Source organism: Somniosus microcephalus, chromosome 7 (genome assembly GCF_052327205.1).
Source record: "Somniosus microcephalus isolate GS21.2 chromosome 7, FLI_Smic_1.0, whole genome shotgun sequence".
Lineage (NCBI taxonomy): Eukaryota > Metazoa > Chordata > Chondrichthyes > Squaliformes > Somniosidae > Somniosus > Somniosus microcephalus.
The window spans coordinates 268,790,217-268,815,343 of NC_140993.1; the positions used below are offsets into that span (position 1 = coordinate 268,790,217).

The window sequence follows — 25,127 nt, forward strand, 5'->3', positions numbered from 1 at the left end:
TGGCGAGCTCAGGTGGTAGTCGTTAAGACTGGCAACAAGCAGCGCCTGGTCATTGACTACAGCCAGACTATCAACAAGTACACCCAGTTGGACGCATACCCTCTCCCCCGCATAGCCGACATGGTTAATAAGATAGCGCAATATCGCGTTTTCTCGACCATTGACCTCAAGGCAGCATACCACCAAATCCCTATCCGCCCTGAGGACCGCCAGTACACAGCTTTCGAGGCAAACGGCCGTCTTTTTCACTTCCTCAGGGTTCCTTTCGGCGTCACCAACGGTGTCTCCGTCTTCCAGAGGGAGATGGACCGGATGGTCGACGAGAATGCGTTACAGGCCACGTTTCCCTACCTGGACAACGTGACCATCTGCGGCCATGACCTGCAGGACCATGACGCCAATCTTGATAAGTTCCTTCGCACGGCCCAACTCCTAAACCTCACGTACAACAAGGAAAAGTGCATATTCCGCACAGCCCGCCTCGCTATCCTTGGTTGCGTGGTGGAACACGGAGTCATCGGCCCTGACCCTGACCGGATGCGCCCATTGATGGAACTTCCCCTGCCCCACTGTCTCAAGGCCCTCAAAAGGTGCCTGGGCTTCTTTTCCTATTACGCCCAGTGGGTCCCTCATTATGCGGACAAAGCCCGTCCACTTATCAAGTCCACTTCCTTCCCCCTGACGGCGGAGGCCCGCTCAGCCTTTCACCGTATAAAAGACGACATTGCCAAGGCCACCATGCACTCGGTAGACGAGTCCATCCCCTTCCAGGTGGAGAGCGATGCATCCGACTTTGCCCTGGCCGCTACCCTTAACCAGGCGGGAAGACCCGTGGCCTTTTTTTCACGAACCCTCCAGGGCTCCGAACTCAGACACTCCTCTGTGGAAAAAGAGGCCCAGGCCATTGTGGAGGCGGTGCGCCACTGGCGGCACTACCTGGCTGGAAAATGATTTACCCTGCTTACTGACCAACGTTCAGTCGCTTTCATGTTCAACAACAAGCAGAGGGGCAAAATCAAAAATGACAAGATTTTGAGGTGGAGAATTGAACTTTCCACCTACAATTACGACATCTTGTACCGGCCCGGGAAACTCAACGAACCCTCAGATGCTCTATCGCGAGGCACATGCGCCACCGCGCAGATCGATAGACTACGGGGCCTCCACAACGACCTCTGCCACCCGGGGGTCACCAGGTTCTTCCATTTCATTAAAGGCCGCAACCTGCCTTACTCCATCGAGGAGGTCAGGACCATGACCAGGAGCTGCCCAGTCTGTGCAGAGTGCAAGCCGCGCTTCTATACGCCTGACAGAGCAAACCTGATCAAGGCCACCCGCCCTTTTGAGCGCCTGAGTGTCGACTTTAAAGGGCCCCTCCCCTCCTCTGACCGTAATGTGTACTTCCTCAACATAGTTGATGAGTACTCCCGTTTCCCTTTCGCCATCCCCTGCCCGGACACGACCACCGCTACGGTCATTAAATGCCTGCACAACCTCTTTGCTCTGTTCGGTTTTCCCAGCTATATTCATAGCGACCGGGGCTCGTCCTTCATGAGCGACGAACTCCGTCAGTACCTGCTCATGAGAGGTATTGCCTCAAGCCGGACCACCAGCTACAACCCCCGGGGGAACGGACAGGTTGAAAGAGAAAACGCGACGGTTTGGAAGGCGGCCCTCCTAGCCTTAAAATCTAGGGGCCTTCCGACCTCCCGTTGGCAGGATGTCCTACCTGATGCGCTCCACTCCATCCGGTCACTGCTGTGTACGGCCACCAACGCCACCCCCCATGAGCGAATGTTCGTTTTTCCCCGGAGGTCCACATCCGGTACCTCACTACCACACTGGCTGACGTCCCCAGGGCCCGTCCTGCTGAGGAAGCATGTAAGGTCCCACAAAACGGCTCCCCTGGTAGAGAAGGTTCACCTCCTCCATGCCAACCCCCAGTACGCCTACGTGGCATACTCGGACGGGCGGGAGGATACAGTCTCCATTAGAGATCTGGCACCCTCGGGGTCCACTGACCCGTCACCATTGCCCTCCACCACGACCCCCTTCGACACGGCCCAAAATTCAGTAGACCAAATTCTCACCCCTATCCATTCCACCCCAGTAGACGGCATGCCGCGACCCCAGGACCAGCCGGAGTCCACTCGCCCACCCAACACCAAAGGGGACGATACACCGGTGCCCGACCCCGCTCAAGACGCGTCGTTGGAAGCTGTAACATCGCAACCGTCGCCACGAAGATCTCGACGGCAAACGAGGCCGCCCGACAGACTCGCCTACTCGAACTTTTGATACACTTCACCCCGCTGGACTTAATTTTAAACGAGGGGTGAATGTGGTAAACCACTGTAGTTCACTGTGTTCACTTGTTGTTGTTGTTGTTGTTGTTGTCGTTCACTCTTGTTTAACTGTTATGTCTGACTATGCCTCAGCTGACTCCGCCCTCGGCTACCGAGTATAAGGACGGCCGCATGGCAGCTCCAGGCATTCGGTCATCCACTAGAGGCATAGTCCTGATCTGTCTGAAGTGCAATTCAGTAGTTAATAAAAGCCTGTCGTTCTGAACTCTGCTCAGCCTCTTATTAGAATTGATAGCGCATCAGAGTATAAGATAAATGTCTGAATATTTGGTCTGTTTGCCTGTTTGGGCGGCTGCATTACTTGTAATTTCTTTGACTGTTGTTATTACTTGTTATTTTTCATCACTTATGGTCCTTTGGACAGTCAGTAATAGTCGGAAGGGGGTAAGGGGTGAAACTTGCGATCTAGAAGAAGAGAGCCTAGTTAAAAAAAAACATACAAACTAAGATGGGAGCTGCACAGAGCAAGATCCCAGAAAAATAAAGGAACTCCCGCTTCTTATGTCTTTACCTACTATGGTCAGATATCCATAAATGATTTACCTAAGTGGGCTAGATGGACCAAGAAAGACAGACACCCTTTCCCCGTGGATGGTACATTTAATCTAGATAGAATCACGTGTCTAGAAAACTGCCTAGCAGGCAGAGACCCAAGGAGAAGGGGTGCAAAGTCAGTAAATTGGTCTGCCTTCTCAGATTGGAAAAGGGAAGCAGAAAAACGTAAGGAACGCAGCATATTAGCTAGTAAAATTGAGGACAAAAATAAGAAAAGAGATCTAATGAATAAATTGATTAAACAAGAAAAGGTTACGCTAATGCCTTTAAGACAAAACCCGAAGCCTACCGCTCCTCCCTGTGAATATCCTCCCATGCCCATGACTCATTCCAGTGATGACGAGGATCAGGGATGGTTCAGAAGACCAGCCCCGCCTCCTGAATACGAAGTGCAACAACAAGGCGCAGCGGGTGGTGAATCACCCGACCCCAGTGCTGTAAGTCAGGAGAATATAATCAACACTAGATAAGATAATTGAGACAACTCAGAAAAGGGATGAAGACGTTGAGGATTATATAGAAAGAATGGAAGCAGTTATGGGACAGCATTCGGGTATGACAAAAGAAAATTACCAAATCCCTTTAATTAACGCCCTTGTAAACGGCCTCAGAACAGAACTTAAGGAACCGTTGACTTTATTTTGCCTTGACTGGAGACATAAAACCATTCCTGAATTGACACAAATCTTGAAAGGAATACAGGAAAGGAATAAAGATCAAAAGAGTAAAGTTTCCTTGTTAATGGAGCAAGCAGCTTCTCCAGCCCCGACCGCCCAGACTATTATTTACTACCAGGGTCAAAACAGGGGACGAGGTAGAGGGTATAACAGAGGCGGATTTAGAGGAAATAGTAGAGGAGGGACTGGCAGAGGCGCAAACTCTCCGTGTTTTAACTGTGGTCAGATCGGACACTGGAAGTCCAATTGCCCGTTCCCCAAACAGCAAAATCAAGGCTGGGGAAGTGCCCCAGTAAATACAAATACCCAAGCCCAGGTTCACACTCGTCCACAAGCAGGCTTTACAACAGGGGATCCTTGGGGAGGTCAGATTATGGAAGGGCAATTCGGACCCCCAGGGCAAAATTATTCAGCATGACACGGAGAAACGGCCCCGAACAATACCCACACTCTCCAATTACCACTAGTATCGCTAAATTCTAGAGATGAGCCATATCTATCCATAAATATGCAAGGCAAGAATGTCCCTTTTCTCGTCGACACAGGAGCCACAACCTCACTATTGACAAAACAATACGCTACAGGAATTCCATGCACTGACAAGGATGTTACCTGCATAGGACTTTCTGGTGTCTCACAGACTCTGACATGGTCACAACCGTTACAAATACGAGCAGATAATTTTTCTGGCCAACATGCTTTTTTGTTATCAGACGACGCCCCCATGAACCTTTTAGGGAGAGACTTGTTATGCAAAATGCAGGCAACAATAATTTGTTCAGAAAAGGGACTGCAGATACACGTTCCGACCGATAGATGTACTATGTGCCTTTTACAAGAATGATCCCCTCCCATCGTCTACCAGTGGACAAACAAAAACCAAGAGTTAAGCCACACATTAATGATGATTGTAGGAGCACTGCAATGTGCCTCAAGAACAGTCTCAGAGTACCAGAAGGATTTGAAATTAGACAGCTGACACATGAATCTGCATTGCACTGCCTTTTATGAAGGCACGGGAAAAGACACGACTATAAAAGACAGTTACTCAATTGGATCCCGTTGCATGCGGCCTGCCTGGATGCCTGCCAATTCTAGCTGCTGTCTATTACGCTGTACAACAGGCTCAAGGCATCACGCTTAATCACCGAACCGTTTTGTTTGTACCACATTCAGTGGAAGTACTGTTATCAAAATACGCCACTCAGCATCTAACATCAGCCCGTAGCAGCAAATATGAGGTTGCACTGTTATCCAACTCCAATCTCATAATTCAAAGATGTTCAGTTTTGAATCCAGCCACGCTGCTACCCACAGAAGAAGACGGAACTCCACATTGCTGCGAAATGATCACCCAATTGGTGACTAAGCCCCGAACAGATTTATCAGAAACTCCTATCTCCAATAGTGACTTAGCGTACTACGTAGATGGATCGGCCCTTAGGGATGACAAGGGATCACCTAGGGCTGGGTATGCCGTTTCAGATGATCATTCAGTTATGGAAGCGCTCTCACTACCTCAGTCATTTTCAGCGCAACAAGCAGAACTCTTCGCTCTTACCAGAGCTTGTATATTGGCTACTGATCAAACTGTTAACATTTATACCGACTCCAGGTATGCTTTTGGAGTTGCTCACGATTACGGACAGATCTGGAAATTAAGGGGATTTCTAACTTTCTCAGGATCAACTATTAAGAATGCTGAGCAAATCAATAATCTTTTAAAGGCTCTAGTGTGCCCCACTAAGATTTCAGTTATTAAATGTTAGGCTCATACAGGCAGTCAGGATCAGATATCCTTGGGTAACGAGCGATCAGATAGAGCTGCTAAATCAGCCGCTCTGTCAGATACAGGGCCACAGGTCTCAGCCTTTGTTTTGCGTCAACAAAAATCAGATAATGACCCACCTTCTATTAATGATGTTTTAGCCTTTCAGTCACAGGCTAACCCGGATGAAGTGTTAGCTTGGGCAAGGGATTCTTGCTTTAAAACGCCTGAAGGGGTATGGGTTCACCATGACGGCTGCATGGTGGCGCCTAAATCTTTACTCCCATGGATTGCCCGATGCGTTCATGTGTTCACGCATGCGGGCAAAGGGGGGATGGCAGACTATATTAATCAAACATGGTATGCACCAGGTATTTCGGCAATTGCAAAACAAATCAGTGAAAGGTGCACCACATGCCAGGAAATGAATCCAGGTAAAACAGAGAAAGTACAGCCTGCCTCCCACCCGAATCCATCAGGCCCTTTCGTACATTTACAAATGGATTTTATTGAATTACCTCCATGTTTAGGATTTAAGTATGTGTTAGTAATTATAGATATGTTTTCAAGATGGGTCGAAGCTTTCCCATGTAAAAAGAATGATGCTGTAACAGTAGCAAAGTGCTTGTTAAAAGAAATCATACCAAGGTTTGGTATACCTATGCAGCTTTCAAGCGACAGAGGATCGCACTTCACTGGAGCAATTATAAAAGGACTATGTAAAGCTTTGCAGATTAACCAGCATTTTCACTGCAGTTATCATCCACAATCCGCAGGACTGGTGGAAAGACATAATGGAGTGCTGAAGAATAAACTTTCTAAACTTTGCAATGAAACTGGACTTAAATGGGTCGAACTATTACCCTTAGCATTGATGATAATGCGAGCAGCAACTAACAGGACAAATGGACTGTCTCCACATGAGATTGTTATGGGACGACCCCTAAGACTGCCATTTTCGGCACCATTTACGGTGAAACAAATGGACATTCATAAAATGGACGAGGCTATGCTAAACTATTGCATCGCATTAACTAAATGTATCTCCAGCTTTCACCAACAGGTAAAGGAAGCTCAAATGAGTCCAGCAGAGGGAAAGTGCCACGACTTGGAACCTGGAGATGACGTCTACGTGAAGGTTTTTAAAAGGAAGAACGGTCTGCAACCACGCTTCGAAGGATCATATCAAGTGCTCCTGACTACAAACACAGCCGTAAAAGTCAAGGAAAGATCTTCCTGGATTCACGCATCCCACTGCAAGAAGGCACCGAATAGAGACAATTGAATTTTGAAAGACTCTAACAATGAAGACGTTACTTATATTTTGTATACTAATCGGACTACTGAGTCTAATATGCCAAGGAGATGGGGAAAGATCCCGAAAGAAATGAGAATTACACGTGAATACTTTTTTGTACATGTCTTACGAATATGCTAGACACAGTAAGTCAGTATGAAAACCCAAAGAACCAAGGCTGGGCTGACTGGATATTGGGAGGATGGCTGGGATCAGTAGGACAAATATTATTGCATGGACTGGTAGTAGTAATAGCCCTGATTGTATGCATTGCTCTGTTTGTCACAACAATTAAGTGTTGTTGCAATAGGTTAGGCAAGGCAGTCTTGCCTGCAATGAATATGATGATACAGAGAGAAGTAAAGTCAGTAGAGGAAAAGAATGGTCCCCTAGATGAGGAACTGAGACGATTGAATAAAATACAATTATAAGGATTAGAAGATTTAGATAAAATATATACATATATATTCCACATGCTCTCCTCTTTCTGTAAAACATATTTTTCCACTCAAATGAGAACTGCAGGCTAATATAAGCTGCAGGGAAATTAGAACACTGCAGGCTAACATAAGCTGCAGAACTATACAAAGACATAAACCTGAAATCAAATCAAACATAATTAAACCCTACAAGAACACATGCCCAAACACTAAGAATAGACAGAGAAGAAAGACGATCTTAGACAAGGTCAACCATCAATACAGGTAAATCCCGGGGATGGTTCAAAACGGCAAAGAAGTCGGTATCCTTGGCTAAAATCTAAATTTGGTATGAGGACCGATAGGAAGAGGTTAATTTCAGTTATGTTGTCCTAGTAAGGACAAAAGGGAAGAATGTGGAAGTACAGTTTCTTACTTAGACACAAAATGGCTTCCTGGGCATAGAATAAAAACTGAAATGGCCGGCAGCATGATTCACTAATTAGTTTCAAAAGGATGAGACAATTTAGGAATGCAACATATCTGTAAAAAGCTTAACAAGGAGCCTCGTTTACCAAACAAATAGCCAAGGACAGGATAAGGTAAACATCGGCCCACAGGCTCAGTTGGTACAGTGGGAGAACAGAAGGATCCCACAATAAAGGATTAGTTCATCTTATCTCAAGGTATTTCTGTTCGTTATTCTAACGAAGCCTGGAATACGTTGTTTCAGTAATTTGCAAGGTCTGTGCCTTTGTAATCAGGTATGATTCAATACTATGTCATGTGGCATAGAAAGCCTGTTTTGTTTCTGTACTGTATAAGTATGTTACAAATTCTGTATTACTTTGAAGAGGTCTGATGTAGCCCTTGACTACACAACTCTTCCCTTGCAAATAAAGCCTGTCTTTAACGATACTTTGTGTTTTAAGAGTCTTACTCGGGAGTCGAGACTTCGACACATCCCAGGTATCAGCCTGGTGAATATTCGCTGAACTCCTTCCATGGCAAGAACATCCTTCCTCAGATAAGGCGACCAAAACTGCACACAATACTCAAGATGTGGTCTCACCAAGGCCCTGTATAACTGCAGCAAGACATCCTTGTTCCTGTACTCAAACCCTCTCACTACGAAGGCCAACATACCATTTGCCTTCTTAACCGCCTGCTGCACCTGCATGCTTACCTTCAGCGACTGGTGCACAAGGACACCCAGGTCTCGTTGTACTTCCCCTTCTCCCAATCTATTGCCATTCAGATAATAATCTGCCTTCCTGTTTTTGCCACCAAAGTGGATAACCTCGCATTTATCCACGTTATATTGCATCTGTCATGCTTTTGCCCAATCACCCAACCTGTCCAAATCATCCTGGAGTTTCTCGGCATCCTCCTCACAGCACACACGCCCACCCAGCTTTGTGTCGTCTGCAAATTTGGAGATATTACATCTAGTTCCCTTGTCTAGATCATTAATATATATTGTGAATAGCTGGGGCTGAAGGACCGATCCCTGCGGTACCCCACTAGTCACTGCCTGCCACTCGGAAAAAGACCCGTTTATTCCAACTCTTTGCTTTCTGTCTGCCAACCAGTTCTCTATCCAAGTCAATACCTTGCCCCCAATCCCATGTGCCTTAACTTTACATGCTAATCTCTTATGCGGGACCTTATCGAAAGCCTTCTGAAAGTCCAAATACACCACATCCACTGGTTCTCCCTTATCTATTTTACCAGTTACATCCTCAAAAAATTCCAGTAGATTAGTCAAGTACGATTTACCTTTTGTAAATCCATGTTGACTTTGTCCGATCCTGTCACTGTTTTCCAAATGCTCTGCTATTAATCTTTTATAATGGACTCTAGCATTTTCCCCACTACCGATGTCAGGCTTACCGGTTTGTAATTCCCCGTTTTCTCTCTACCACCTTTTTTGAACAGTGGGGTAACATTAGCTACCCTCCAATCCATGGGTACTGTTCCAGATTCCATCGAATGCTGGGAGATGATCAGCAAAGCATCAACTATTTCCAGGGCCACTTCCTTGAGTGCAAGTCAGCAGAGAGTGCTGTGAGTTTGGGTAAGTGTGAGTTAGGGTAAGTGGGGTGTTAGGTGCTCTTTTCAAACTTTAACTCTGTGGGTTGTAGTTAATAAGGCCTTTCTGGTGCAGAGTGACTGTTGGTAAACCATTTAACTGGTGTAATTACAGGGATTGATTTAATTTAAATCCAATTAATTAAAGGGGATACTAGCATCTAAAATTGGGCAGAGGGTGTCCATAACTAACAATAAAAAATTTAATTAATTACATAGAATGGAGCAGGTGATGTGTTACTGTTGTGAGATGTGGGAGCCGGTGGACCCCATTGAGGCTCACGGTAATTACATCTGTGACAAGTGTCTGCTGCTACAGGAACTCCAGCTCCGTGTTGATGAGCTGGAGTCTGAGCTTCAGACACTGCGACACATCAGGGAGGGGGAGAAGTACCTGGACTCTGTGTTTCAGGAGGTGGTCACACCTATGAAGTTAATTAATTCAGATGTAGCCCATGGTCAGGGACAGGATGGTGTGACTACGAGTGAGGCAGGTACGGGGATCCAGGAGGTAGTGTTGGAGGAGCCGCAGCCCTTGCTCTTGTCCAACAGGTTCGAGGTTCTTACTCCCTGTGGGGACAGGAGCAGGGACTGCAGGGAGGATGAGCAACCTGGCCACAGCACCGTGGAACGGGGGGCCATTCAAGAGGGGGGAGTAAATAGAAATGTTGTAGTGGTAGGGGATAGTATTATTAGGGGGATAGATAAAGTTCTCTGCAGCCGAGAGCGAGAGTCCCGAAGGCTGTGTTGCCTACCCGGTGCCAGGGTTAAGGACATCTCCTCTGGGCTGGAAAGAAACTTGCAGTGGGAGGGGGTGGATCCAGTTGTCGTGGTCCATGTTGGTACAAACGACGTAGATAGGACTAGGAAGCCGGTTCTGTTAAAGGAGTATGAGCAGCTAGGGGTCAAATTAAAAAACTGAACCTCAAGGGTAATAGTCTCTGGATTATTACCTGAACCACGAGCGAATTTGGCTAGGACAAATAAAATTAGAGAGTTAAATGCGTGGCTCAAAGACTGGTGTGGGAGAAATGGGTTTTGCTTCCTGGGGCACTGGCACCAGTACTGGGGCAGGAGGGAGCTGTTCCGTTGGGACGGGCTTCACTTGACCAGTGCTGGGATTAGAGACCTGGCGGATCATATAACTAGGGCTGTAGAGAGGGCTTTAAACTAACTAGTGGGGGGGAGGTTCCTAGAGAGCAAATAATAAAAATGACAACAGAGAAGGTCATAGACTTAGGTAGCAGTGGGGAAATTAAAAACCAGAGCGTGTCAGGAAGGGGCAGAAGGTATGGAGTAAAAGGTAAAGTAATAAAAAGGGCAAAAGCAGGAACTAAGTGTCACAAAACATATTTGAAAGTTCTCTATCTGAATGCACGTAGCATTCATAACATAATAGATGAGTTAATGGCACAAATAACTACATATGGGTATGATCTTGTGGCCATTACAGAAACATGGCTGCAGGGTGACAATGCCTGGGAATTAAACATACCAGGATATTTAACGATCAGGAAGGACAGGCAGGAAGGAAGGGGAGGTGGGGTGGCTATGTTAATAAAGGAAGGAATCACTGTAATACAGAGAAATGATATTGGGTCAAAAGATCAGGATAATGAAACAGTTTGGGTGGAGATAAGGAATAATAAGGGGAAAAAAACACTAGTGGGTGTAGTCTATAGGCCTCCGAACAGTTGCAAATCTGTTGGACGGAGTATCAATCAAGAAATAGTTGAGGCTTGTAATAAGGGAACATCTATAATTATGGGGGATTTTAACTATCATATTAATTGGACAAATCAAATTGGGCAGGGCTGCCTTGAGGATGAGTTCATTGGGTGTATTAGGGATGGATTTCTTGAGCAGTATGTAACTGAACCGACCAGGGGGCAAGCAACCTTAGATCTGGTCCTGTGTAACGAGACAGGATTAATTAAAAATGTCCTAGTAAAGGATCCCCTTGGAATGAGTGACCATAACATGGTTGAATTCCATATTCAATTAGCGGGTGAGAAGGTTGGATCTCAAACAAGCGTGTTGAGCTTGAATAAAGGAGACTGTGAAGGTATGAGAGTGGAATTGAGTCGAGTGGATTGGGAAAATAGATTAAAGGGTAAGATGATACATGATCAGTGGTGTACATTTAAGGAGTTATTTTACAACTTCCAAAAAATATATATTCCACTGAAGAAAAGGGTGTAAAAGAAAAGACAGCCATCCGTGGCTAAGTAAAGAAATTAAGGATAGTATTCGACTAAAAACAAGGGCATATAAGGTAGCCAAATCTAGTGGGAGGATAGAGGATTGGGAAAACTTTAAAAGACAGCAAAAAATAACAAAAAGATTGATTAAGAAAGGGAAGATAGATTATGAAAGTAAATTGGCAAAAAATATTTTAAAAATAGTAAGAGTTTTTATAGTTATATAAAAAGAAAAAGGGTGGCTAAAGTAAATGTTGGTCCCTTAGAGGATGAGACCGGGAAATTAATGGTGGGAAATATGGAGATGGCAAAAACACTGAATGAATATTTTGTATCAGTCTTTACAGTCGAGGACACTAAGACTATCCCAACACTGGACAAACAGGGGGCTATGGGGGGGAGGAGCTAAACACGATCAAAATCACTAAGGAAGTGGTACTCGGTAAAATAATGGGACTCAAGGCGGATAAATCACCTGGACCTGATGGCTTACATCCTAGGGTCTTGAGGGAAGTGGCGGTAGGGATTGTGGATGCATTGGTAATAATTTTCCAAAACTCCCTGGACTCGGCAAAGGTCCCGGCAGACTGGAAAACTGCTAATGTAACACCCTTATTTAAAAAGGGCAGTAGACAGAAGGCTGGAAAATATAGACCGGTTAGCCTAACATCTGTGGTAGGTAAAATTTTGGAGTCCATTATTAAGGAGACAGTGACAGGACATTTGGATAATCATAATTTAATAGGACAAAGTTAGCATGGTTTTATGAAGGGGAAGCCATGTTTGACAAATTTGCTGGAGTTCTTTGAGGAAGTAACATATAGGGTGGATAAAGGGGAACCAGTGGACGTAGTGTATTTAGACTTCCAAAAGGCATTTGACAAGGTGCCACACAAAAGATTATTGCTTAAGATAAAAAATCACGGGATTGGGGGTAATATTCTGGCATGGATAGAGGATTGGCTATCTAACAGAAGGCAGAGAGTTGGGATAAATGGTTCATTCTCAGACTGGCAATCAGTAACTAGTGGTGTTCCGCAGGGGTCAGTGCTGGGTCCCCAACTCTTTACAATCTATATTAATGATTTGGAGGAGGGGACCGAGTGTAACATATCAAAGTTTGCAGATGATACTAAGATGGGAGGGAAAGTAGTGAGTGAGGAGGACATAAAAAACCTGCAAGGGGACATAGACAGGCTAAGTAAGTGGGCAGAGATTTGGCAGATGGAATGCAATACTGGAAAGTGTGAGGTTATGCACTTTGGCAGGAAAAATCGTAGAGCAAGTTATTATCTTAATGGCAAGAAACTGGAAAGTACTGAAGTACAAAGGGATCTGGGGGTCCTGGTGCGCGAAACTCAAAAGGTTAGTATGCAGGTGCAGCAAGTGATTAAGAAGGCCAATGGAATGTTGGCTTTCATTGCTAGGGGGATAGAATATAAAAATAGGGAGGTATTGCTTCAGTTGTACAAGGTCTTGGTGAGACCGCACCTGGAATACCGCATACAGTTTTGGTGTCCATACTTAAGAAAAGACATACTTGCTCTCGAGTCAGTACAAAGAAGGTTCACTCGGCTAATCCCGGGGATGAGGGGATGGACATATGAGGAGAGGTTGAGTAGATTGGGACTCTACTCATTGGAGTTCAGAAGAATGAGAGGCGATCTCATTGAAACATATAAGATTGTGAAGGGGTTGGATCGGGTGGATGCGGGGAGAATGTTCCCAATGATGGGTGAAACTAGAACTAGGGGGCATAGTCTTAGAATAAGAACATAAGAAATAGGAGCAGGAGTAGGCCAATCGGCCCCTCGAGCCTGCTCCGCCATTCAATAAGATCATGGCTGATCTGATCCTAACCGCCAATCTACTATCACAGAACTATCTCCTGAATCTAACAGAATTAGACACATGAAATAGGAGCAGGATCAGGCAACACGGCCCCTGGGCCTGCTCCGCTACCCACAGGGCCATGACCGATCCGAACCTAGACTCATGTCCAAATTCCTGCCCGCTCCCCGTAACCCTTAATTCCCTTTACTTCTAGGAAACTGTCTATTTCTGTTTTAAATTTATGTAATGATGTAGCTTCTACAGCTTTTTGGGGCAGCATATTCCATGGACCTACCACCCTCTGAGTGAAGTAGTTCCTCCTCATCTCAGTTTTGAAAGAGTAGCCCCTTATTCTAAGACTATGCCCCCTAGTTCTAGTTTCACCCATCATCGGGAACATCCTCCCCGCATCCACCCGATCCAACCCCTTCACAATCTTATATGTTTCAATAAGATCGCCTCTCATTCTTCTGAACTCCAATGAGTAGAGTCCCAATCTACTCAACCTCTCCTCATGTGTCCATCCCCTCATCCCCGGGATTAACCGAGTGAACCTTCCTTGTACTGACTCGAGAGCAAGTATGTCTTTTCTTAAGTATGGACACCAAAACTGTATGCGGTATTCCAGGTGCGATCTCACCAATACCTTGTACAACTGAAGCAATACCTCCCTATTTTTATATTCTATCCCCCTAGCAATGAAAGCCAACATTCCATTGGCCTTCTTAATCACTTGCTGCACCTGCATACTAACCTTTTGAGTTTCGTGCACCAGGACCCCCAGATCCCTTTGTACTTCAGTACTTTCCAGTTTCTTGCCATTAAGATAATAACTTGCTCTACGATTTTTCCTGCCAAAGTGCATAACCTCACACTTTCCAGTATTGTATTCCATCTGCCAAATCTCTGCCCACTTACTTAGCCTGTCTATGTCCCCTTGCAGGTTTTTTATGTCCTCCTCACTCACTACTTTCCCTCCCATCTTAGTATCATCTGCAAACTTTGATATGTTACACTCGGTCCCCTCCTCCAAATCGTTAATATAGATTGTAAAGAGTTGGGGACCCAGCACTGACCCCTGCGGAACACCACTAGTTACTGATTGCCAGTCTGAGAATGAGCCATTTATCCCAACTTTCTGCCTTCTGTTAGATAGCCAATCCTCTATCCATGCCAGAATATTACCCCCAATCCCGTGATTTTTTATCTTAAGCAATAATCTTTTGTGTGGCACCTTGTCAAATGCCTTTTGGAAGTCTAAATACACTACGTCCATTGGTTCCCCTTTATCCACCCTATATGTTACTTCCTCAAAGAACTCCAGCAAATTTGTCAACCACGACTTCCCCTTCATAAAACCATGCTGACTTTGTCCTATTAAATTATGATTATCCAAATGTCCTGTTACTGTCTCCTTAATAATGGACTCCAACATTTTACCTAACACAGATGTTAGGCTAACCGGTCTATAGTTTCCAGCCTTCTGTCTACTGCCCTTTTTAAATAAGGGTGTTACATAAGGGGCTGCTCTTTCAAAACTGAGATGAGGAGGAACTACTTCACTCAGAGAGTGGTAGGTCCATGGAATATGCTGCCTCAAAAAGCTGTCGAAGCTACATCATTACATAAATTTAAAACAGAAATAGACAGTTTCCTGGAAGTAAAGGGAATTAAGGGTTACGGGGAACGGGCAGGAATTTGGACATGAGTCTAGGTTCGGATCGGACATGGCCCTGTGGGTAGCGGAGCGGGCCCAGGGGCCATGTTGCCTGATCCTGCTCCTATTTCGTGTGTCTAATTCTGTTAGATTCAGGAGATGGTTCTGTGATAGTAGATTGGCGGTTAGGATCAGATCAGCCATGATCTTATTGAATGGCGGAGCAGGCTCGAGGGGCCGATTGGCCTACTCCTGCTCCTATTTCTTATGTTCTTATAAGTACCCTACGATGTAGATTATCAGGCCCTGGGGATTTATCGGCCTTCAATCCCATCAATTTCCCTAACACCATTTCCCTACAAATACTGATTTCTTTCAGTTCCTCCCTTTCATCAGACCCTATGTTTCCCGACATCTCTGGGAGGTTATTTGTGTCCTCCTTTGTGAAGACAGAACCAAAATATGTATTTAATTGGTCAGCCATTTCTTTGTTCCCCATTATAAATTCCCCTGATTCTGACTGCAAGGGAGCTACGCTTGACTTCACCAATCTTTTTCTCTTCACATATCTATAAAAGCTTTTACAGTCAGTTTTTATGTTCCCAGCAAGCTTACTCTCATATTCTATTTTCCCTTTCTTAATTAATCCCTTTGTCCTCCTTTGTTGAATCCTAAACTGCTCCCAATCCTCAGGTTTACTGCTTTTTCTGGCCAATTTATATGTCCTCTCCTTGGATCTTATGCTTGCAGAAAGGATAAACTGGATGTCGATACGACTTTAAACTAGAAGATGGAGGAGGGATCTGGTGAAAATAACATAAGTCTGAAGATAAAAGAAATAAGAGTGAGCGTAAAGGTCAGACCAAGGTAAGGAACAAGGGTAACTTAAATGGCCAGGGAACAAATAAAGTTATAAAACAGAAGTATAAAAGGACTATTAAAAATAAAGTAAAAGGGACAACTATTGAAGTCAAATTAAACTGCCTGTACAGCAATGTATACAGCATTCAAAACAAAACGGGGGAACTGGAGGTAATAATCCATAGCGAGGAATCCATAACAAGTGTGAATAACTGACACATGGCTACTTAAAGAACAGGACTGGCAACTAAATATTGCAGGTTATAATATAATCAGAAAGGATAGCGAAGGAAGAAGTGGGCGGGGTATAGCTGAACTAATTAGAGATAACATAATGGCAGTAGAAAAAAGGGACAGAACTAACAGAAGGTTAGAAACAGAATCCAAATGGATTGAAATAAAAGATAAAGGATCGATCATGCTAATAGGGGTATACTACAGACTACTTCATAGTGCGAAGGAAGTAGAGGAAGAAATTTGTCAGCAAATATGTGAAATGAAGAAAGGACATAGAATAATAATCATGGGAGATTTTAACTACCCCCAAATAAATAGGCAAGAAGAGGTAGCGAAAGGGGTACAAGGAATAGAGTTTCAACAATGCATGCAGGACTCCTTTCTTACCCAGAATGTAAAAAGCCCAACAAGAGAGGGAGCACTGCTGGATCAAGTAATGGAAAATGAACCAGAGCAGATAAGAGAAGTAAGTGTAGGGGAACACCTAGGCAATACCGATCACAACATAATAAGGTTTAAGATAAAGATTGGGAAGGATATAAGTAAGACAAATACCAAAGTAATAAATTGGAAACAGTTGATTTTAAGAGGATGAGAATGGAACTAGGGAAAATAAACTGGAAAGATTTACTGATAAACAAAGAAATAGAACAGCAGTGGGAAACATTTAAAATGATTAATTGAGTCCAGGAGAAATATATCCCACTAAAAAGCAAGAACAAACTAGAATGACACACCATGGATGAATAAAGAAATAAAAGTGACATTAAAACTAAAGAAAAAGGTATATACTAAGTACATAGGCAACAAAGGACAAAAGGGAATACGAAAAGATTAGTAAAGAAGTCAAAAAACAATTAGGAAGGCAAAGAGAAATGACAAAATTAAATTATCAAGGAATATTAAAAAAAAGTAAAGTATTCTACAGACACATAAATAACAAAGGAAAAAAAATCAGGATAGTGATAGGGCCACACATGATAAACTCACAGGTAATGATACCACAATGGCAGAAATATTAAATAATTACTTTGCCGTGGTATTTACCAGGGAGACTAACAAGGTGGACAATACAGTGGAAGAAAAATTCAAAAAAGATATAAAGACATTTAAGATAGAAAGGGGGGAGATAATTAATAAACTAATCAAACTTAGAGAGGATAAACCCCCTGGCCCGAATGGATAGCATCCGCGCATATTAAAACAAGTTAGGGAATAGATAGCAGAGGCACTATTACATATATATAAAAAATAATTAGAAAAGGGAATAGTGCCAGAGGGCAGGCAGACAGCTAATGTGATCCTATATTTAAAAAGGGAGATAGAACAAGTCCAGGGAACTATAGACCAATTAGCTTAATGTCAGTGGTAGGAAAGATAATGAAATTCTTGCTCAAAGATGTAAAAGAAAACATCTAGAAACTGAAAATATAATAAAGAATAGTCAGCATGGATTTCAAAAGGGAAGGTCATGCTTGCCCTACCTTATTTAATTCTTTGAAGAAGTAACAATAGATAAGGGTAATGTTTTAGATGTAATATATTTAGATTTCCAAAAGGCCTTTGATAATGTACTGTATAGTCGACTCACGGCTGAGGTCAGAACATGTGGAGTCAGGGGATAAGTAGCAGAATGGATAGTAAGCTGGCTACAAAACAGAAAACAGAGAGTAGGGGTTAAAGGTAGTTAGACTGGCAAAAAGTGGGAAGTGGTGTTCCACAAGTATTGGTGCTGTGACCACTGTTGTTTATCATTTGTATAAACGATTTGGACTCAGGAATTGGAAATACAATTTCAAAATTTGCTGCTGACACCAAAGTGGGGGGTATAGTTAATACAGAGGAGGTCTGTGACAAAATACAGGAAGATATTAATAAACTTGCAGAATTGGCATGTAATTGGCAAATGAACTTCAATATAGATAAGTGTGAGGTGATACATATTGTTACGAAGATTAAGGAGTCCGCATAATCCTTGGAGATAGGGTAGAGAAGCAGAGGGATCTGGGGGGTACAGATAGACAAATCAGTAAAAGTAGCGATACAGGTTAATACTGACATAAAAAAGCAAACCAAGCACTAGGGTTCATTTCTAGAGGGTTAGAATTGAAAAGCAGAGAAGTTATCTTGAATTTGTATAGAACCTTGGTTAGACCACACTTGGAGTACTGTGAACAGTTCTGGTCTCCATACTATAAAAAGGATATAGAGGCACTGGAGAAGGTGCAAAAGAGATTTTCTAGAATGATACCAGAACTGAGAGGTTATACCTATCAGGAAAGATTGAATAGACTGGGGATCTTTTCTCTAGAAAAGAGAAGACTAAGGGGTGACCTGATAGAGGTCTTTAAGATTATGAAAGGGTTTGATAGGGCAGATGTAGAGAAGATGTTTGCACTTGCAGGGGTAACCAGAACTAGGGACCATAAATATAAGATGGTCACTAATAAAGCCAATAGGAAATTCAGGAGAAACCTCTTTACCCAGGGAGTGGTTAGAATGTCAAACGCGCTACCACAAGGAGTAGTTGAGGCGAATAGCATAGATGCATTTAAGGGGAAGCTGGGTAAACACATGAGGGAGAAAGGAATAGAAGGAAATGTTGATGAGGTTAGATGAAGAAAGGTGGGAGGAGGCTCGTGTGGAGCATAAACACTGTCCTGGACCTGTTGGGGTGACTGGCCCATTTCTATGCTGTAAATACCATGTAATATTATGTAAAAGCAGAGATCCTGTGGACTGGGAGTGTAATAAAGAACAACAAAGGGATACAAAGAAAGTGGCATGAACTGCAAAAAGGGAATACGAGAAAAAGCTTGTGAGGGATATCAAGGACAGCACTAAAGGTTATTACAAATATATTAAGAGAAAGAGGGTGGCTAAGAGTAATGTGGGCCCCTTAATGAGAGACGCAGGTGCTATTGTAATTGGAAATCAGGAAATGGCATACTTACTAAATAGCTACTTTGTATTGGTCTTCACAGTAGATTATTAGGATAAAGTACCAGAGATACAAGGAAAACTAAAAGCTAAATTAAGGGGAGGAACTAACTAGATTCAATATGAGCAAAAAAAAAAATGGTGACGGAGAAACTAATAAAATTAAGGTTAGACAAATTTCTAGGACCCGATGGTTTCCACCCCAGGGTATTAAAAGAAGTAGGTGAGGAAATTGTTAATGTATTAGTCATGTGCTTCCAAAACTCTCTCAATTCAGGAACTGTCCCCTTGGATTGGTAAACTGCCAATGTCACTCCACTATTTAAGAAGCGTAAGAGAGATAAACTAGGAAATTATCGGCCTATTAGTTGAACGTCAGTTGTGGGGAAGTTACTAAGGATCTGTTATTAGGGACAAAGTGACTGAGCATTTGGACAAATATGAGCTGATCAGAGAGAGCCAGCATGGATTTGTAAAGGGTAAGCCATGTCTAACGAACCTAGTTGAATTTATTAAGGAGGTAACGAACGTGGTAGGTAAGGGAGTTTCTATGGATGTTATTTATATGGACTTCCAGAAGGCATTCGACAAGGTTCCACATAAGAGATTGTTAACAAAAATGAGAGTGCATGGAATTAGAGGCAACCTATTGACGTGGGTAGGGAATTGGTTAGGAGGTAGGAGACAGAGAGTAGGGATAATAGGTATGTACTCCAGTTGGCAGGTTGTGACTAGTGGTGTCCTCCAGGGATCTGTACTGGGGCTGCAGCTTTTCACTATATTTATAAATGACTTGAAGGAAGGAATAGAGAGCCGTATATCCAAGTTTGCTGATGACACTAAATTAGGTGGCATAAATATCAATAGTGTAGATGGAGCAGAAAGTTGCAAAGCAACATTAATAGATTAAGTGAGTGTGCAAAACTGTGGCAGATGGAGTTCAATGTGGGAAAGTGTGAGGTCATCCAATTTGGACCTGAGAAAAATAGATCAGAATATTTTCTAAATGGCGAAAATCTAGGAACTGTGGATGAGCAGAGAGATTTAGGGGTCCAAGGATGGGTACAAAAAATAATTTAAAAGGCAAATGGAATGTTGGCCTTTATTGCAAGAGGGCTGGAATACAAAGGGTGGAAGTTATGTTACAACTGTACAGAGCTCTGATTAGACCCCATCTGGACTACAACGTTCCCCTCTGGGCACCACACCTCGGGAAGGATATACTGGCCTTGGACGGGTGCAGCGCAGATTCACCAGAATGATACCAAGGCTAAAATGGTTACATTTTGAGCACAGGTTGCATAGACTAGACTTGTATTCCCTCGAATAAAGAAGATTAATGGTTGATCTAATTGAGGTGATAAGATGATTAAAGATTTGATAGGGTAGATAAAGAGAAACTTTTTCTTCTGGTGGGGGAGTCCAGAACAATTCAATTTTATTTGCCATATGTAACCAGTACAAGTACAAGTACAATGGAATGCTTACTCCCCGTAGGGACACGTCAGCTATTTTTACAGCGCCGTGTTCAGAAAGTCAATTCTTTGGCATCCAGTGGCAGTGGGAGCACGATGTCCCTCAGCCGCTCCGTCCTCGTCACCGCGGCCTCCTCCTCACTGTTGCCGGCTCGGTTCCACGTGTGGTGGCCTGCTTCTCCCGCTCACCCTCTGGCCACCATTCCCGACTCCCCTCCTCCCAGTCGAACTGCGAGTCGTCGTGGCTGCTGCTGCGTCCCGATGCGCTGCCTCCGCTCGACTCGCCGAACACATCCTCCGGTCGCCGTGGCCTCCACCTCACCGTCGCCGGCTCCACGGTCCGACGGCCCGGGCCTGCTTCTCCCGCTTCCGGTCCGGCCTCTGGTCGCCATGCTTGGCTCCCCTCTTCCCAGGAATGCCTTCCCGCTGAGGAGCAGCCAGCCGACGTGCCCTAGCGGGTCGACGTGGCTGCTGCTGCGTCCCGATGCGCTGCGCTGCCTCCGCCCAACTCACCGAACACCTCGCTCCGGAGCAAGGGAGCATAACCATAAAATTATAGCTCGGCCGTTCACGGGTGATGTCAGGAAGCACTTCTTTACACAAAGGGTAGAAGAAATCTGGAACTATCTCACCCGAAAAGCTGTTGAGGCTGGGGGTCAACTGAAAATTTCAAAACTGAGACTGATAGATTTTTGTTGGATAAGGATATATGGGGATATGGAACCAAAGTGTGTAGATGAAATTAAGATACAGATTAGCCATGATCTAATTAAATGGCGGAACAGGCTTGAGGTCATGAATAGCCTACTCCTGTTCCTATGTTTCATATTCTAAGTTTTTTAATTGAGGATTCAACATTTTGCAAAGGGCAAGAAAGATTCAGCTGCAGAAACATCAACCTCGATTTTAATCCTGCCCAAACCCCGACAGGCAGGAAAGGGTCGGTGAAGGGTTAAAATTTTGAAAAGTGCGATCCTGCCTCCAATTGGCTGCTGCCCTAATATTAAAGCCGTCGATTCAGGGCTCCCACTAAAGGCAGGTGGGGGTCTACTTAACATGCAAACCTCATGCTCCAAAGACATCATTGGTGCCGCAACGTAATATTACCAGAAAGCCAGGGGGAGTCCTGTCCTGTCTGCAGCATGGCAGCAGAACCACAGTGGGAGGAGCTGACTGCCCAGAAGAGGCCAAGGTAAGTTTGAGCAATTTGCTTCTGTTTGAACTCCTTGTGGGCTAGGAGGAGCAGGAGTGCTCCCTTCAGGCCCCACAAGGTGTCCTCGGGCCTCCTCAGCCCCAGCCTCTACCCGATCCACGATTGCCTCCAGACCTAACTCCTGGGGACCGTTCCCACGGGTTCACTCTTGCCGCCAAATTCCTGCTCCGGCCAGCTGACCTGGTGTTGGCTGGGACTCTGGGAACTTTTATTTAAATAATGCCCTGCCGTTAAGATCAGCAGGGCCTCCACATCTCCGAACTCTCCTGTTGTGCTGCCTGCACTGTTCACGCCCCAGAAGAACTTCAAGGATGTGCCAGCAACTTTAATGCTAGGTCTTGGACTGAGGTAAGATTTTGGGGTCAGAGAAGAGGAAGAGGTACCATCTCCCTCCAAAAGGGGCATCAGCCGCTTCCCTAAGAATTACCAGCACTCCTGTCTTGCCTATGGTCGGTGAGATGACCGCATGGATGAACTACAGAATTTGTTCATCCCAGTTTGGCATAAAAATAAAACAAAAAAGTTGACTCAGCCGTGGCTAACAAGGGAAATTAGGGATAGTATAAGATCCAAGGCGAGGACATATAAATTGGCCAGGAAAAGCAGTAAACCTGAGGATTGGGAGCAGTTTAGGATTCAACAAAGGAGGACAAAGGGATTAATTAAGAAGGGGAAAATAGAATATGAGAGTAAGCTTTCAGGGAACATAAAAACCGACTGTAAAAGCTTTTATAGATATGTGAAGAGAAAAAGATTGGTGAAGTCAAGTGCAGGTCCCTTGCAGTCAGATCAGGGGAATTTATAATGGGGAACAAAGAAATGGCAGACCAATTAAATACATATTTTGGTTCTGTCTTCACAAAGGAGGACACAAATAACCTCCCAGAGATGTCGGGGAACACAAGGTCTGATGAAAGGGAGGAACTGAAAGAAATCAGTATTTGTAGGGAAATGGTGTTAGGGAAATTGACTGGATTGAAGGCCGATAAATCTCCAGGGCCTGATAATCTACATCCTAGGGTACTTAAGGAAGTGGCCCTAGAAATAGTAGATGCATTGCTGATCATCTTCCAATTACCCCACTATTCAAAAAAGGTGGTAGAGAGAAAACGGGGAATTACAGACCGGTAAGCCTGACATCGGTAGTGGGGAAAATGCTAGAGTCCATTATAAAAATGTAATAGCAGAGCACTTGGAAAACAGTAACAGGATCAGACAAAGTCAACATGGATTTACAAAAGGTAAATCGTGCTTGACTAATCTACTGGAATTTTTTGAGGATGTAACTGGTAAAATAGATAAGGGAGAACCAGTGGATGTGGTGTATTTGGACTTTCAGAAGGCTTTCGATAAGGTCCCGCATAAGAGATTAGCGTGTAAAGTTAAGGCACATGGGATTGGGGGCAAGGTATTGACTTGGATAGAGAACTGGTTGGCAGACAGAAAGCAAAGAGTTGGAATAAACGGTTCTTTTTCCGAGTGGCAGGCAGTGACTAGTGGGGTACCGCAGGGATTGGTCCTTGGACCCCAGCTATTCACAGTATATATTAATGATCTAGATGAGGGAACTAGATGTAATATCTCTATGTTTGCAGATGACACAAAGCTGGGTGGGCGTGTCTGCTGTGAGGAGGATGCAGTGAAACTCCAGTGTGATTTGGACAGGTTGGGTGATTGGGCAGAAGCATGGCAGATGCAATATAACGTGGATAAATGCGAGGTTATCCACTTTGGTGGCAAAAACAGGAAGGCAGATTATTATCTGAATGGCAATAGATTGGGAGAAGGGGAAGTGCAACGAGACCTGGGTGTCCTTGTGCACCAGTCGCTGAAGGTAAGCATGCAGGTGCAGCAGGCGGTTAAGAAGGCAAATGGTATGATGGCCTTCGTAGCGAGAGGGTTTGAGTACAGGAACAAGGATGTCTTGCTGCAGTTGTACAGGGCCTTGGTGAGACCACATCTTGAGTATTGTGTGCAGTTTTGGTCGCCTTATCTGAGGAAGGATGTTCTTGCCATGGAAGGAGTTCAGCGAAGATTCACCAGGCTGATACCTGGGATGGCAGGAATGACGTATGAGGAGAGATTGGGTTGATTGGGCTTATACTCGCTGGAATTTAGAAGAATGAGAGGGGATCTCATTGAAACTTATAAAATTCTGACAGGACTGGACAGACTAGATGCAGGAAGAATGTTCCTGATGGTCGGGGAGTCCAGAACCAGGGGTCACAGTCTAAGGATAAGGGGTAAGCCATTTAGGACAGAAATGAGGGGAAATTTCTTCACCCAGAGAGTGGTGAACCTGTGGAATTCTCTATCACAGAAGGCAGTGGAGGCCAATTCATTAAATATATTCAAGAAGGAGTTGGATATATTTCTTAAGGCTAAAGGGATCAAGGGGTATGGGGAGAAAGCAGGGACAGGGTACTGAATTTGGATGATCAGCCATGATCGCATTGAATGGCAGAGCAGGCTCGAGGGGCCGAATGGCCTACTCCTGCTCTTATCTTCTATGTTTCTATGAGGTCAGCAGTGGAAGGCAGGGAAATGGGCAGTTTTCTAGCTCCGCTTCCCTGCTGACACTTACATGCAGCGGGTGGTCAAGGGATGGCCAACAGCCTTCCCAGCAAGGGTAGGTGGAAGAAAAGAAGTTGTGGGGGGACACAACAGTAGGTAGGCCTCACTGCCCAATGCTCGTGCTATTCCTGCAGTGATACCAAATTGTTATTTCCATTATTGTAAAGGAGGCACTAAAATAAACAGGTCTGCATTACAATAGCGATGAGATAAGATTTTAGTGCAAGAGCTTTAAGTGATCGTATGTTAATATTGTCAGCAACAGTTATTTCTAGCCTATTGTCTTACACTGCCAGCAAAATTAACTGAATAGAAATGAATGATATAAAGGCTACCACATTTAGTGACTCAGGGTGATAACTCCACCTAAAGTTAAGAGGTAATCAAACCTGATAGGCCTTTTGCTTCAAACATTTCGTCCCACTCCATTTCATTGTGTATTGGTGTCTGGTAGGGGAAAAATATGATTACTGATAATTTATCAAGATTTCAAAATCTCATTTAAATTAGATGAACTGGTTCATACCTCAATTTGAATTTCCCTTTTCCTGCTAGCCATTTTATCTGAAACAAACAAGTATTTCAAAAACACTTCAAGTTAAATTATTGTGATAATTATTGACTTCCATAATAATTTTCAAGCGTACCTTAAAAAAGTTCCTGATTTCTTTTGCAGTTTTTATTTTTTTTTAATGATAAAGGAGCAAACTAGAGTAATTAATTAACGGTGCGTGCATTCTGGCAAGACCATATTTCTTGCCCATCCCCAGTTGTCCTGAGAAGGTGCTGGTGGGCCATCTCTTTGAACCACTGCAGTCCGTGTGGTAATGGTGGTCCCACAATGGTGTTACATAGGGAAATCCAGAATACTCAGCAACGATGAAAGAACATTGATATATGACCAAGTCAGGATGGTAGGTGACTTTGAGGGGAATTTGGTACTGTAGCTTAGTGGTTCTGGGT

General features: G+C 44.1%; 1 protein-coding gene across 1 annotated transcript in view; it reads right to left on the reverse strand.

Annotated features, from left to right (window-relative positions):
* Positions 1–24,725, reverse strand: part of LOC147115324 (uncharacterized) — a 94,446-nt gene extending 69,721 nt beyond the window's left edge. The window contains exons 1-2 of the mRNA XM_085993766.1: positions 24,691–24,725; positions 24,554–24,611 (exon numbers count right to left, since the gene is read on the reverse strand). Of these exons, the coding sequence (XP_085849892.1) occupies positions 24,554–24,611; positions 24,691–24,723 (91 nt within the window). The 5' untranslated portion in view covers positions 24,724–24,725. The remainder of the gene's footprint in view (positions 1–24,553; positions 24,612–24,690) is intronic.
* Positions 24,726–25,127: the final 402 nt, after the last annotated feature.